Consider the following 16,050-nt stretch of genomic DNA (forward strand, 5'->3'; position numbering starts at 1 on the left):
ACACTGACCGGTTTAACATTTTCAAAAATCTACAAAGATATTTTAAAATGCTAATAAAATAAAAATAAAACTTTTTTCTTCTGGCGTTATTTTCCTTAAGTACACATTCGTTTTGTTTTTGTGACAGTGAGTCACACTGAGATGTTTTAAAAGAAAAAAAATTAGTATGGAACATCTAGAGTCTAGACTTATTTTTGTTTTCTTCTTTTACGTACACAGTTTTTATTTTTTAGTCTTTTAAAGATATGTTTCAGTGACACGTTTTTAAAGTTATTTTTGTGGCTGCATATACAGTTGCTCAAATTGGGCCATTTAAAAGTTAAAGGATCTAAAAAGTATTACATGTAAATTATTTATTCTAGTCCCGTTATTAATCGTTTTCATGACGAAACAAAGTGGGTCACACTGACCCCTTTTGTTTTAAAAAAAAACAAACCAACACATACAGTGTGTGTACAAGCACACACACACACACACACACACACACCTATATACATATATACATTTCCTTTATCTCTAAAGATACAGCTTTTCACATTTTTGGTGTGGCAAGCAAACAAAACAGTGTGTTGTTTACCATGCTGAATGCCATCCTTAACTCGTGCAAAACAGCATGGTACAACTCAAAATCGGGATTCTTCAGTAATACACAGTAACATTTAGGCAATGAAAACAAAAAAAACTAAAATGTTGCAAGGTGTATTGCGTAGAACACTGTTTATTGTCTATAATAATAGCTATGTAACAAAAGGCTATTGTTTTTTTTTTGTTTTTTTTATTAAACATGCTTTACACAATGTACAAGGTCCAAAAATAGAATTGGAAATAAACTTCAAGAATACAACAACAACAACAAAAAAGCAGCACAGAATATTGCCAGAGCATTCTTTTTTTCTTTTTACTGTACTGGTAAACTTTGGTATTGAGGGAAACAAAGTGGCCTTGAACTAACAAATGTAATGTACAGTACATCACTTGGACATGTACAGTAATGTCATGTGGCTGCTTCAAGCTAACTTGTAAAAGACAACAGATGGGTCAAACGAGAACAAAAAGGACATTGGAGATCTGGAATGTCTAAATTCAGAAGTAATAGAAAAGTAAACCATTTTTTATTTGATTTTTTTTTTAAAGTAAATGAATAAGGCTTCGGAGGTTTGACTGCTTACATAAACAAGCAATGGAATGACCCGAGAGGGTCTCCATTTTTAATGACAGTCACCGAGCAATGTGTGCAATGTCGGAAACGGAGAAACAAAATCCAAGTGCAAGAAGGTGATGTAAAAGATGACGTGATCATTTCAGCTGTGCATGCTGCATTCGACGTGAAGTGAGAGTCACGTCAGACAATTTACAGTTGGAAGAATATTTTCAAAGCGGGACAAAAGTCTCTCTGCATTTTATTCTATGGTGCTTAACTTCTTATTTGTTAGCCTAAGTCACGTTTGAACGTTTTCGGGAAAACAAGAAAAACATTTGTCAGCATTTTTTATATCATTAACCTAATAAGCAAAATTACTTTTTTTCTTTATTTATCCACTTATGGCAATTGAAAACATTCTCATTCTAATTTACTGCCACAAAATCAATAATACAAATTGCCAATGTGCTTGCTAATGGCACTTTTTTTGTTTCCCCGTTTAAATGCGACTTAGGCAACTATGCTAGGAGGCGAAAGGCTTGTAAGACAGTTGAGCAATGTCAAAAGGTTACTTCAAGCATTTGACGTTCTACAACAACATATACGATACAATTTCAACCACAATCTGTAGTTTACTTTTTCTTTGGATTGCTTGTTGATTTTGTTGTGACGAGAAAAATTGTTTGAGGATGAGATCTGACTTAAGAAAATACGAACAAATTATTATTATTATTATTATTATATACTAGGTATACTGTATGGCTCAGTAAACACCTTGTTCCCTCCCCATTACAGGCGAGTAGTTTTCGATAATTTTTCTTACGACACTAGTGGTTATGTTCTCTTCACACGCGCATGACGGGAATGTTACTTAAAACCTTGCCTGTATGGTTAAACGGTTTTGAACTTTAAGGGTTCCACTGCATTTCTCACCAGAAACATTCTCGGTAAAATGACGAGTACCAAATATTTTTTTAGACAGGAGACAAAGTGTAAAATGTCAGCTATTAGACTACTAGCCTGTACATAACATACGTGGTATAAAACAATACATTCTACACACTTTTTTTCACAGTGCCAACACCTTTTCTCTGCAGGAGGATCATGGGTTCAGTAATAATAAAATATTACCGTTAAATTAAGTGCCTGTGAGCGGTGAAGGGAAAACGGGTCAGTGCGTGTCGCCTCAACGGAGGTGACACTGTAATAATAATTTTTAAAAAAATTTTAAAAAAACGATTGTCACACACGCGTACTCCCCCCCCCAAAAAAAAAAAAGAAAAGAAAAAATAAAGACAAAAAAAAAGACAAAAAAAAAAAAAAAAAATAAGTCCTCCCGCTCCATAAACTGCTTATAAAAAGGAAGGCTGGATGATTGCGTAAGGCTGAGGATATATTCATACGTAAAGGAATACACACCACATTGTGGCATCACTGTCTCTGCGCAGTCTTCAGTTCGCGACCTCTCGCTGCTTGTTGAGTGGTTGGCGATATCTCGAGGGTGCTCCCGTCACGGCACACACAAAAACAAACAAACAAACCAACAAAAAAAGTTCCTCCAAAGCTTACATTCACGGCGTCTGCGGGAGTGACGGGAAGGAGGTCGCTTTAGTTCAGTGAGAGGCGAGCCATGCGGAAACACTCCAAGAGAGAATCTTTGGCAGAGTGCTGAAGGAGGTAGTGGGTGCAGGATGGGCTCAGGCAGGGAGGGCATGCTCTATGTGGGTACTGGATGGTTCTGAGGATTAGTCCTTTTGGGGTGTAGTCTGTGCTTCTGCGCGCTGGCCGCCGTATCCCCCGCCGGATGAAGTGTCCTGTGAGCGGCGGCGCCCTCTTGGGGCTTCGAGTTTAGCCTTTCGCCCCACACGGAGTTGCTGAGCAAGTCTGCAGACGGCCCAGAGAGGACGTAAAAGAGGTGTCAACAGTTCAATTCTATTGGATTTGGGGTATTTGTTTGCTTGCTTATTACAACTTCTTTCTACACGGCGTAATGGTTAAGCACATTTTTGTCCATTTGCCAAATTGATCACTGCAAAGCATTCAGGCAGAGATTTGGCATCAGTTCTTTTTTTTCCAATTGAATTATTCAAGTTCATCATGAGATTTATCGTTTTAATGAGAGTGTAATTCGGCAGCTTGGTGATGAATTTTGGCCTCCAAAGGGGGAAATTGTGCTGACGGATCACAGAAAATTGCCATTCTCTCATGTCATTTTAAGAGGGGAAAAAAATGATCACTATATCAGGATATACAATTACCTATATCGAGATAAAAACTTGTCCATATTGCATAGCTCCACACAGTTTGTATTTTTCATCAGATTTTTGTTTTTATGACCCAGAAGTTTTTTTCCCCCATACAACTATTTAACAGCGCATTCATTACTTTGCCGCGGTTGGAACGCACCTCCGCTGAGGACCCCCTTCCCCTTATAGCTGGCGTTTCGAGTCCAGGTCTTACCGGCCGCACAGTCTTCCATTGAAGTGCGGCTGCTCGGCCTCTCCGAGTCCTGTTTGTCAATGAAGCGCCCCGGGGCGGTGTCCTCTCGCCGAGCGCGCTCACCGAAGTTCTCCTTAAAACCCGGCAGGTCTTTGTCCGCTGCGTCGTCCTCGGCCAGGTAGGCGTAGGGGCAGTAGTCCCGCGCGCGAGAGTAGATGTTGGCGTTGTCGTAGCAGTCGGAGCAGATGACCAACGGGCCTGCGGCGCCTTGTGATACAAGACACACAAAGTTTACATGCAGGGTTCACTCAAGCAACTGCTGCTGTGCAACTAAAGCTCACGTCATTCTTTATCCTCCTAGTATTGGACTTTTTAAAAAAGTCCCCAAAAATCTTTGCCAGCCTTAAAGCTCTGTACCGTTAGTCCCTGCTTTCTATCAATTCCACATGAGATGTGCACTTTTTTGGGGGGGTCTGATGTATGAAGGTGTTCCTTGCTTCCATGGTTCAACTTCCAACTGCATTATTGAGTTGTGCAAGCTCAACCATGAGAAATTCTCTTTGGTGCAGTTTCCGGATACACTTGAAATCCCGTTATTAGTTTGTAACTGTACTGACTTCTAATATTCACAAAGAAGCTCAGGACGGAATGCAAATGGCATTCGTAAAAGCGAAGAAAAGGAGAAAGACACCCATATGACAAACAGACCTGAGGGGGCTCCGGCTAGTCCGTCACGAGGCTCCCCGGGCTGGAAGCCGCTACGGCCCGTGAACAGAGGGCCCATCCGGCAGTGAAGCCGTCCGTTACCTTCCGTTTCCACCTCGCTGCCTATGTCTCCGTAGCACACGCCTGGGACGCACACGGGACAGTGAGTCGAGAACATTTTGCAATAGACTGCTTGACGTCGACATTTTTCTCAGTTACAAGCAATGCGGATAGACAGTTTCATATTCACTTAATATCTTCATCGTTTAGTTCTAATGTGACAATCTATTTTTAGAATAACATATTCTACCGATTATCCCATCGGTTAATGGAGCTGGTCATTATTAAAATGGATTGGTCATTATTAAAACACCATCCCATGTACATGAGAGGTGCAGATATGTTTGTCCACTTGGGGTCACCGTCCTCACAATGTACTGTAGTAGGTGCGATTTTGAGTTTGTAGGCGGGGCCTGGTGAGTTACATGGGTGTCAGCGAATAAAAGTGTAGCGCTGGCAAATAGTTGCGGAAGCCCGCACACCGTGCGACCGTTCGGTCGGTGTGCGGCCGCAGTGTCTATCTTTGACCAGCTGCGGGGACACTACAATACGTTTTAACTAGCGGTGATAGACTATGTATAATTATATAACATTAAATGTTGCCTTGTGTTAGCGATCGTACACATTGTACTTTATCTTCCTTGTTGAGGGTGACCTGATCCCAAACTTTGGACATTCCTTGACTTTTATGGACTCTTTGGATTAACCGTTGCAGCCCTAGTGGGGTCTCACTATTTTTCAGTGTGCCCAACTTTACCTAGAGATGAATTAATATGAAGCTTACGAACACAGCAGAAAGTGTGTGTGCTGTTAAAAAGGGATGGCTCACTGTCTGTGCCCTTGTGCACGTAGCCGTTGGAGAGCGGCGGCATGAGTTGCTGGTGGCTGCCCGCCTCAGAGTTGCTGTAGCCTTCCGGAGGTTCTGACAAAGTCCCCTGAGAAGAGAGGTAGCTGGGGATGTCCGGCGGTAAATTCATTTCATCTGAGGAAGGAAAACGGCATAGTTTAATGTGAAATGATTCACAAGGGGGGGGTAACTACCGTTTGCTAACCTGTGTTGCTGATGCTGTAGTCTTCACTCTTCCTGCGCATGTGATAGATGACAATGACCCACACCAGTGAGGTCCCGACCACGCAGCACACCACCACGATCACCACGATGCCCACGGTGGTCCAGCCGTCCTGGTCGTACCCCGCGCCGCTGTCGCAGTTGGGCGACGGCGAGACGCCCAGGTAGATGTGGCCGCGCTCGGTTCCCAGCGTGTTGGACATGATGCAGGTATACTTCCCGGCGTCACTGGGGCCGGCATCGACTATAATCAGGAGCTGGTTGGCGGCGGCGAAGAAGTGGCGCTCCGTGAGTACCAGGGGCCCGTCGTCTTTGGTCCAGTTCAAGCGTGGGGCGGGGCTGCCTCCAGCTATGCACTGAAGCACAGCAGTTTCACCTCTCGCAACGGTTCTGTCCTCCAGGGGCCGCATAAACGAAGGAGTTTCTGCAATAGGAGAGGATGTCGTTGCTTAATGCTGGGATTCCAACCAATTAGTGTGTCCAATTTCAATTCATTGGTCTGAATATTATGACTATTTAGTTACGACAAATATGCATCTTTGTTCATTCATCTTTGAGAGCGACATATAGTGATACAGCGGGGAGAAAAAAAATAAATAAAACATTTAAAAACACTAAACGCTGTCAAAGTACATGGTAAAAGGTACAAGTGTATTGTATAGCTGTGTTCAATTAAACGGGCCCAAATTTCACACTGAGTAAGTAAATTTGCTTTTGTCAGTGTGCAAATCTGCAAATAGACACCTCCCTTTTGTCTCTCCAAGCGGGGGGATACTGTATATTCCTTTTGTGACATTTATGTTCTGTGGTGTGCTGCTTCAATTCGGTTTTTTTCATCCTTTTTTGTCATTGAATGTTTATTGTACATCATGCGGACCCATTGGGGACAGTTTTATCTTCATTGGACAATATTGCCGCATGATGATTGCAGAATGTTGGCGCTTGACTGCAATGGTACGACCGAGGGGTGCTTGTTTTCGTTCAGGGGAAAACGCCGGCGCTGTTGGACTGTTTTCAACGCTACGGCTGGCGGAGCCGCGACGCGAAAAGTGCCAACGTGGAGCCGAGCTGTGATGTGATGTGTTGGCAATGTGGAGCCGAATACGTCCTGGAGGAGATGGATGACGGAGAGGGAATGTAATCGCGACATCGATGACGCTCGCGCCCTGAAACTGGTCAATGGAGATTTCAATCTTGCTCCTCTCTTATTTCTAACAGCTTCAAACAACATAGGCAACAGGGGAAATCAAACTCTTCACTTCCTGTATGCAAAGTGCCAATGTGACTGAAACTATAGTGTATTTTTGAAAGGAGAAAAAATTGTTGTGTTATTCATGATTGAATTATTATTTTATGTTTTATGTACAACGCTTTGGTAAAGCTGCGGTTGTTGTGAAAGCGCTAAATAAATAAAGTTGAGTTGAGTAGTGTAAAGTGCTTTGGCTCAATGAAGGTTGGGAAACACTGAGATGAAGGTCAGGCAGGTGGTCTGTGAAGCTCTTTGGAGGCTATAGACTATAAAAAAGTGCAGAGCATCATTGAGCCTTCTCTACAGTTGTATCACGTCAACCTTTGTATAAGCATCAACATGAGTAAAATGGATGGCGAATTCAAGCGCAGGATTTAAGTAGTTATCCATGACTCACCCAGGACCGTCAGCGTGGCGTTAGTAGACAAGCTTCCCGCTGCGTTCTGCGCCGTGCAGCTGTAAACCCCCATGTCCTCAGTCTTCACATTGGCAATGAAGAAGATGTCGTCGTCCGGCATTACATGCATCCTGCGCTCACGGGCAGCCGGGAAGTCGGTTCCGCCGTCCTTTTGCCAAGCGATCTGTGGCAAGGGGTGGCCTTCGGCGGCGCACTCCAGCCTGGCCATGGTGCCTGTCCGGATGGTGAGATCCATGGGGGTCTTGAGGAAGGACGGCAGCTCTGTGGAGAGAAGAGAGACACATTAGAATCAAGTTATGATGGCATTCCTGCTGCCAAATCTAGGGCTGAAACGATGAATTGAATAATTCTAACTAGATTACAAATAATCATTTAAAAAAAAAAAAAAAAAAGTCAAAGAAAAATCTCTGCCTCAAAGCATTGCAGTGATAATTTTTCCACATGGACTAATGTTAACGTAGACTCACGCAGCGGCTTTGTTGTAGCTGTGAGGCGGAGAGTCAGGAGGAAAGAGTGCGTAAAAGAGAATGCCCAAAGTTTACAGAAAGTACACATTTAAAAAAAAAATAATAATAATAATAAATAGAATGAATTGCAATGAGTGTACTGCAAAGCAGAACTAATGTACCACAAGAGCACAACTACAATCGCCAACACAAGGTATCGATGATCGCTAATTTACAGTAATATAGCCTAGCACCACGAGTTAGAACCTATTACGATAGGTGCTAACCTGAGCTCACAACAGCCAATGGCACACTCACCAGGCTAGGCCCCAGCTTTTGAAGCCACGCACAGCCAAAGTCATAGACATAGTGTGAAGGTGGCGACCAAGTGAACAACAACAGTACCTGTACATCACATGGACTTTCTGTTGTTTAATCATGCACAATTAAGTTCCATATGATTAATTGGTAGAATAACCGATTCTAAAAATCTTCGATAACTGTAGCCCGAGCCTGGTCTGAACAATACGGAAGGGGCCTCGGTTTACGATGGTCACGACATACAAAGTGTCGGGTTCACAGATGACGTAATGAACTAGCTTGCGCAGCGACGAAGGACTATGTCAACAAACGGCTTAACAGTTGGATTAATTCAATTTATGGGCTTTTCTATGGAATCAAATCAACCAGCAACACTGAATGGATTGCGTTCCACGGTACATCTAGGATCCATTGGAATAATTCAAAGCATTGGAATGTTATATTGAATATTACACATGGTCCTCAGGAGTTCCGCTCCTACAACAGTGATGTAATGAGTTTGTATACAAGTTGAAACATGCTGCATTCTATCACTAACCTAACAGCAATCAACAGAGTAAATATTTGCCTGGAAAACACATCGAGTCATGCGTATAAAATAATCCAATAAAAAAATGGGAAGTGCAGCGTTAACTGAGCGTACCTTCAGCTATGCAAATTACTTCATAGCGCTGGTCGTAACCTTGAAAGACAAATAATGATACAAACATCTGACACGCTTCCAAATCATTTCTGGCAAACACGCTCACCGTTAACAGTAAGCTTGGCCCTGTTGGAGTAGTTGGCACCGAAGTGGTTAGACACCACGCACTGGTAGCGGCCCTCGTCAGTGAAGTTGACGTTGAGGAGGTGCAGCACGGTGGTGTAGATCAGCTCACCCTCCTGGTAACGGGCGTAATTTTGCACCTCGGCGTCATAAAGCACTTCACCGTCCTTCCGCCATGCCGTGCTCATGGGCGAGTCGCTGCTGCTCGACGCCACACAGGTCAGGGTCACGTTGTTGCCGCGCAGCGCCACTGATGTTTCGGGATGAGTGGTGATCTGAGGCTTGGGGAAGTCATCTGTCAGGTTGAAAGAATTCCATGAATTATTGGCAAATTACATTGGCATTCTTTGCCCGGTGTGTATGCACTTTTCAATGCTTTCCCCTATTTTTCTCCATAGGGCTACAACTATAAAATCCAATAACTCAGATAATTCGATTACATAAACAAGTCGACAAAATCAACACTCGCCACAAACAAAGTCTTCGGGGCTGACGGAAAGGACATCATGACCGAGCAGGACGGCCGGGTGGGCGCAGAAGGCAGACACGGAATGAAGGAAGTGGCTGTTGGTGAGCCAGGGTCTGAGCCACTGCATGTGGCAGTCGCACAGCAGGCTGCTTGTATTGAGGATGCTAGAAGGGAATAAGAAACATGAGATTGTGAGAAAAATGCATTCAATGGCCGAGAGAAGCATTTATTTGTTTTTATTACTTACAACACTTTGAGCTTTGTATGCAGCAATGCCTCAGGGTCTATCGACATGATGTCATTCCTATCGAGGTCCCTGTTAAAAGAAAAAAAGGCAAAAATGTGGATTACAAGCAAGTCTGCTAATTTTTGTGTGTGTCAAAAACAACAACAGTGAATAGAAGAAGCAAGTGTTGCAATATTTCACTCACAGGTGCTCCAACTCATCCAGACCCTCGAAGGCTTTCTTGGTGATTGACTTGATTTTGTTCTGCTGTAAGATCCTGAAAACAAAATGTTTGATGGGGAATTAGTTGCTCGACAACTTCTGTCACACGCAGCTTTTTTTTTTTAGACTGAGCGATGCAAAAAGTATTTCAGTGTGCTCACAGTGTGTTCAGCTTTTTCATGCCATCAAACACACAGATGGAGTCTTCAATGGCCCAAGAAATTTCATTATTGTGGATGTCGCTGCCAAAACAAAGAGTCACATATGTTAGAAACACACTCACACGTTTGCGCACGTGTAAACAGTGAGTTAAGCTTGTCGAAGTGTTGAGGCACATTTTCAAAAGTCAACTTCTAGGAGACCTTAAGTGGTCAGTCCTTGTTCTATCAGGAAGGTGCTATGCCAAGAGTGGAATGTGATTGTTTAGAAAACATAAAAGGCTGTGTTCAATAATTTACATCACAAGGGAGTCTTAAAACACATGATGGAATAAAAGCTAACTTGCTTTTCCTACCGTGGAATCAAAACAAATAAAAAGAAAGTCCAAGCTGTGAAATTATAAATTGAAAGATTGTGTCCTCCTCCAACCTGATCCCACACTTGCACAGTGGGCCACTGTTCCAATGAGTGGGGAATGAACTGGCCCCCCGTTTGGCAAAAAGGACAGTCCACGGGCCCACGGACATGCCGGATGCCTTGCGGGACCGAGCTCCTTTTGTCTGTCCCCCCCTCACGCTTGGCCACCTCTGAAAGAACTCCTGCACTCTCCCGATTCCACTCTCACATGAAAGCGCCCACGCTGGTGTGTCAAGCTGTCGCAGCTGACCTCCTTCTCAAGCCGCGAATAACCGAGTTCAAAAAAAATCCCCTCATTCCCTTGCGGATGGCTCAATGACGCACTTTACATAATTTGTCCGCGGTGGCCCAGCTCGCAGCAAAGACCCGGGGTCAGGCTTTATAAAATGCGGCAAACTGGAGCGTATATGGGAACCGATTCCTATATTGTGCTGTGCGATATCAGATGGCACACACGAGAAAGCTCACAATATTGCTGACTATCACAATCTTGATGCAATATTGAAAAACAAAAAGCCACTCCAAAGGTCCTTTGGAAGACTAACAACAAGATGGAGGCATTGGTGGGGGAGAGGGGGGGGAAAATTGCCGATGACAAGAAAAAATGAGGGGAAAGGATTCTATAAAATAACATGTTGGTGGGGTGCTCTTGAACTAAGAATGGATTTACACTGCAATTTGTATAAAAATCTGATATGTACTGGATATATCTGCCAATGTGAGTGCAGCATAAATGCACATCAGATATAACCCCTCCGTGCAAGCTTGACGTCATCAAAATATACTGATTGGTGACATATACATACACACCAACAATTTCCCCACACGACATTTAAAAATATCCCCTGTAAATCTAAACTACACCAAAAGCACAGACAATTAAATGGCCTAAATTTGAGGTGTTTCCATCATTTAGATAAGCAAAATAACTGCAGAGTTGATGATATGTGCTCAGTCATTGTAAATGTAGCCATATCGAATGTGTCACTTGACTTGGAAGTGGAAATGGACAAATACAAAAAAAATCCGATATAGGCCTTAAATCAGAATTGGCCACTTGGACCGACAGCTCCAGTGTAAATCCAGCCTAAACGGATGACAATGAGGATGTAAAAGCAACACAGAATATATTAGTGGGTGCAGACCTGAAATTGTGAACATTTCTACTGTTATCCTCACTTGACTACAGAGGAATCTACAAGAGCTACACAGTAAAGAGTGAGTGAGGCAAACAAACCTGCCATGTTCCTTCGGAATGCACAGAGACCAAAATTGACCAAATCATAATACAGCATTAGTCATGGAAATAACATTATCTTTATGGAGGAGGAGGAGGAGGAGGAGGGGGGGGGGGCATGTTTCATTCTCACAAGTCCATCAGTGATGGATGGCAGTGTGAAAAGTTTCTGGTGACTCAACAAGTCCAACATGTGGATGAATCCTGAATGGTTCAGACTCCAATTACAGAACCAAACAGGTCATTTTTATTTCATGAGGTCAGACTTACAGCGTGCGCAGATTGGCCAGGCTACTGAACACCCGCTCTCCCACGTGGCTGATGGAGTTCTCGCCAAGGTTCAGGCTCTGCAGGAGACCTAATCCCACAAACGCAGTCTCCTCCAGTCTGGTCAGATGATTGAAGGACAGGTCTCTGCACAAAACAAAAAGTGCATATATGTTGAAGGATATGCTGCATTAGACAGCAGTGGTCTGCTGTTAAATGTGCTCCAGACAGGAGAAAGATAATAGAAATTATTTTCAAAAGTGGTTACTCCAGATGTCAAGAAAACACACTCACAGCTCCTCCAGCTTTTGGCAAAACTCCCAAGCATCTGGTCGGATGATGCTCACGGCGTTCTGGCTCACTCGCAAGATACGCAGCATGCGCAGGCCGTACAGCCAACCTTTGTTCACCTCCGTTAGGTTATTGTGCTCCAGCTCTCTGAAACATAAAATGATGTTAAACAATCCCTGTCGTTTATGCCAAACAATCGAAGATACAAGAAGCAACCAGTTGATGGTAGTTTTTTGACTGGAGGATTACTATACAAGTCACTCACAGTTCTTCCATGCTGATGAGTCCAAAAAAGGCTCCATCCATAAGCTTGGTGATGCCATTTCGTTGCAACTTCAGCGACCGCAGCGAGTCCATCCCTTTGAACGTCAGGCTGTCCACGATCTTGATCTTGTTACGCTTCATTTCGCTGACGGGTAGTGACAGAGATACAGTCAGTTCAGTCAGATAAAGAGTAGAAACATATACAGAATTTGAAAGGATGTCCTGATACCATTTTTGTTTTTTTGTCAAATTAAGTGTCCAAGACACTTCATTTGGATTATCGGCCTAGAACGACTCCCAATACAATGCCTTGGCCATTAATAAGAAAAAAAAACTAAGGGCACCCAAATTGTCATTGTGTGAAATAAAACTAAGCTATTGCTGTTACATTTGACTATATCTTGGTACCACAGGATTATTTTGTTGCTTTATGACTTTTAAATGTATATATTTTTCTCCTGATGCAGAGAAGCTGAAAACTACGTGCTTAGCCCTGATTTGCGATAACTCGATGGAATCTGGACAACTCTTAATAATTTGGCATCCATGTGTCAATTAATCTCTGGTGCTTTGTCTATTTCAAACAATTAACACCTGGCATACATTCCCAGTACTTCTGTCACTTTAAAAAAGGAATATAATTGGTGTTTTTCCTAGTAACTCATATTTTTACATCCAATGATACTTACAGAAACTGCAGACTGGGAAGCTTGAAGACTTTGGATGGCAGCACGGTCAACCGGTTCCTGTTGAGCTTCAACACCAGCAGAGAGCTGGAGATGTTGTCAAAGCAGCCCGGCTCCAGGATGCTAATCTTGTTATTACTTAAATTCCTGCAAGATTCCAAAACTAATTTCACAAAACTTGGGAAAGATTCTGCTTTTCTACCAAATTAAACCAATTGAATTTTTGCATGTGTAAACTTGGGGATTTACAGATATTTTAGCTGCATGGAGGGGAAACCTCCCGCCCTGAGCTCAGAAAGGGAGTTGGACGTCAGGTCCAGCATCTCCAGGGACTCGTACGGCAGCAGCTGATGCATCGAGAGCTCCGAGATGCGGTTGTGTATTCTAAATCATGCAAGACATAAGGATGTGTGAGTCAAGACGGAAAATTGACTGATTATTTATTCATGCAAGTATATCGAGAAAATAAATGACTCAGATAATTATCTACGGGTGCCTTTTTGCAGCAATATTAGTAATATTACAACTTGGATTAACATCAAAACGGTTTAGGTTTAATGTACCACATAGAGTAAGTACCGATAAGGTGATTTAATACTTACAATGATAGTGATGTGATGTTGGCAGAGGCTTCTCCGAGGAAGGGGAGAGCACTTAGTTCATTGTGGTTCATTGAGCTGAAATGAAATTAGACATTACATCTACATCAGTCCTTGTCAAAATTCTTAAAGCAAGTACCATCGACAAAAATACTTGGCTGCCTCCAAGTGCCACCACAATGACCCAACATTAAAACACAGCAGCGCAGGTTTTATTCCTAAAAAGTTCATTTCATATTATTGGAAGCCACTGTAACATTATAGTTAGGGGAAGAAGAAAAAAACGCTACACTCAAATGTAGTAACATAAAACAGAAGGAATATGTATTGCACGTAAAAAGTTCAATAATAATTGTATCTCATTCAATTGTTTGAAAACGAGCAGTCCTAATAGATTATTTCGAACTATTACGCTACTATTGTACGTCCCACTTTGCAGTAATTAAACAAATATTACTGCAGCACAGCTAGACAATATTCATTCAATTAGATTTCAATTGTTAATCCCTCCTCAATGCTGCTCTTTGTTTGAAATTTGTTGGGTGCTCTTCATTACAATACGAGTGGATGAGGGTTAATATTGCTCCTGTGACAATTTGATTTCCCTCACGAGATGAATTAAGTATCCAACTAGCATCCAGCATCCAACTAACCTGAACTAACCTCTCTCTCTCTCTCTCTCTCTCTCTCTCTCTCGACACTGTTAAACAAAAGTAACCACTGTAGTGGAACCAACTCTCTACCATCACACATTAGTCCAAAGTTAGAAACCAGCAATGTTGTTAAGTTCCTTCCTCTCTTTTTCAAAGCAAAATCACACACAATGAAAGGGTATTTTTCATACCAAAAAGATGCTAAACAAGGATGAGTGTTGTGATGCTATCCTCGGAGCAACTTTAGCTCGTCAAGGATAACTTGGCTAACGGCTTACACTTGGCTTATCCCCTCCGGTAGGTCCGAGGGAGCCGTCGAGAGTCGTCTCCTGTTGCAGTCCAGAACTCGGAGCTCGTCCGGGCCCGCGGAGCAGGAGCAAGGAGCCGGACACGACTCCAGGCCCCAGGCACTCGCAGTGAGAAGCACGAAGGCGAAAGCAGAGGGAATGGGCCAGCCTTCCGCCATTTTAAATTGTCTTCCCGCAGGAGGAGCTCCAACGGAGCTACGTGGCTAACTCGCTTCGAACGTTCCCACTTTCACTCTTCGGCTGTCGCCGCAACTGGAGGTCAGTCAAGCAGAAGCACGATTTGAGGAAATGCTGACACTATCCCGGCTCCGAACACAGCTACTAAGCGGAGTTACGGCCCAGTTTGAGCGCAGCATCTTGGCGCAGATTCCCCCTTGTCTTCGCCTTCCCCCGTGCCTGGAATTCCTTCCGCTCCAACCTGGACACACGACCCACGTACGACACTTTCACCAGCGCCGCGATTAGTTCCGCGCCATGAGAGCGAACCCAATTACAAGATGGAAAATGTTCACCCAGGTTGGGGGAAAAGATTAGGAGTCATTTCAGCGTATCTGCGTGTCTTGGATCGAACAACAAAAGCACCCGTTGTTGTGTCATGGGATAATTCTCGGTCCCGCCCCTTTTTAGCGAGACGTGCACAATTCTATTGGCCGTAGCGCAAGTTTGTCAAACTAGTACGCAAATGTGATTGGCTCGCAAAACTAAACGGTATTTTGCAGTCGAATACAATTTGCACGGTATGGAAATTATATTGGAACAAAATGACATTTCATACTTTCAAAATTAACATGAAACGTTGTGCCTTCTACTGTCCCTTTTTCTAGAGTGGAATAGAACTTTACTGTCACTAACAGGAACAATGTAATTGGGTTTCTAAAACTATCAAAAAGACACACTTCTTTACAGAACATGCACTTATTCACATTTGGGAGAATGTAATAATAATATTTATATTCATGTATTGTACAGATTTTTGACAAAAAATACAGATAATATTGCGCAGATCTTGTTCATTATATTGCACTTATATGTAAAAGAGGTTGTAGTCATGAGTTCTTACTTTTCGGCGGGCGGAGGGGTCTAATTGTTGGTATGCCATGAGATTACATTTTATTTATATAGCACTTAGTGCCTCCTAGTGTTAAGACTGAGACACCACATAACTGAAATACCTTGTGTTACCGGCTACACTTAAGAGAAATATGCGGCATGACTTACAAAAATATGCTATTGGTTTGTCACTTTAAAAACTGTTACATTTGAGTGATAATCACCCCGTGTTCAAGAAAAATGTGACTTTTGTGTTTTTGAACAATGTTTGCTTGAAGTAAAACACATTTTCATCACAATTGCAAGGTGCGACGGCATTATCAAGTATCGGTGCTCCGTGTCGACGAGTACTCAAACGTCCATCAAGGATGGAGGAGTCTGACCGCTGAGGACTCTGGAAGTGACTGTTCCAATTCCTATATGATTTTTATTTCATTTTATTTTATAAGGGGCGCAAATACATCATGAGTTCTAACTAAAGCGTCACATTTATTGGCAATATCAAATGTTCACTTTTAAAAAAGTGTTTCAAGAACAGTCGAATGAAAAGTAAAAAATAAAGATGAGCAATGCTTGTGTAGCATCTGT

General features: G+C 42.8%; 1 protein-coding gene across 3 annotated transcripts; it reads right to left on the bottom strand.

The window, feature by feature from the left end:
- Positions 1-338: 338 nt before the first annotated feature.
- lrig2 (leucine-rich repeats and immunoglobulin-like domains 2) lies at positions 339-15,015 on the bottom strand. Of its 3 annotated transcripts, none has more exons than XM_061786391.1 (18): positions 14,383-15,014; positions 13,455-13,529; positions 13,102-13,236; positions 12,856-12,999; positions 12,168-12,311; positions 11,906-12,049; positions 11,615-11,758; positions 9,693-9,773; positions 9,515-9,586; positions 9,331-9,399; positions 9,084-9,247; positions 8,598-8,909; positions 7,061-7,342; positions 5,398-5,838; positions 5,175-5,327; positions 4,289-4,429; positions 3,602-3,847; positions 339-3,025 (listed from the first exon to the last, which is right to left on the bottom strand). In XM_061786391.1, the coding sequence occupies exons 1-18, from the start codon at positions 14,568-14,570 to the stop codon at positions 2,859-2,861; spliced, it is 3,102 nt and encodes a 1,033-aa protein (XP_061642375.1). In that variant the 5' UTR covers positions 14,571-15,014; the 3' UTR covers positions 339-2,858. The 3 variants fall into 3 exon arrangements, with proteins under 3 accessions (XP_061642375.1, XP_061642377.1, XP_061642376.1); XM_061786393.1 differs by having other exon boundaries at positions 14,296-14,435; XM_061786392.1 differs by lacking the exon at positions 4,289-4,429 and having other exon boundaries at positions 14,383-15,015.
- Between the last annotated feature and the right edge of the window lie 1,035 nt (positions 15,016-16,050).

This window comes from Phyllopteryx taeniolatus, chromosome 9, assembly GCF_024500385.1.
Source record: "Phyllopteryx taeniolatus isolate TA_2022b chromosome 9, UOR_Ptae_1.2, whole genome shotgun sequence".
In the NCBI taxonomy this organism is placed as follows: domain Eukaryota; kingdom Metazoa; phylum Chordata; class Actinopteri; order Syngnathiformes; family Syngnathidae; genus Phyllopteryx; species Phyllopteryx taeniolatus.

What these genes read in the sequence shown, in the direction of transcription:
- lrig2 (XM_061786391.1), bottom strand. Translation starts at nt 14,570, where the DNA reads ATGGCGGAAGGCTGGCCCATTCCCTCTGCTTTCGCCTTCGTGCTTCTC. An exon ending in CCGGAGGGGATAAGCCAAGT is followed by an intron (nt 13,530 to 14,382) that starts GTAAGCCGTTAG and finishes ATTTCATTTCAG; the next exon opens with CTCAATGAACCACAATGAAC. An exon ending in CGCCACGCTGACGGTCCTGG is followed by an intron (nt 5,839 to 7,060) that starts GTGAGTCATGGA and finishes CTCCTATTGCAG; the next exon opens with AAACTCCTTCGTTTATGCGG.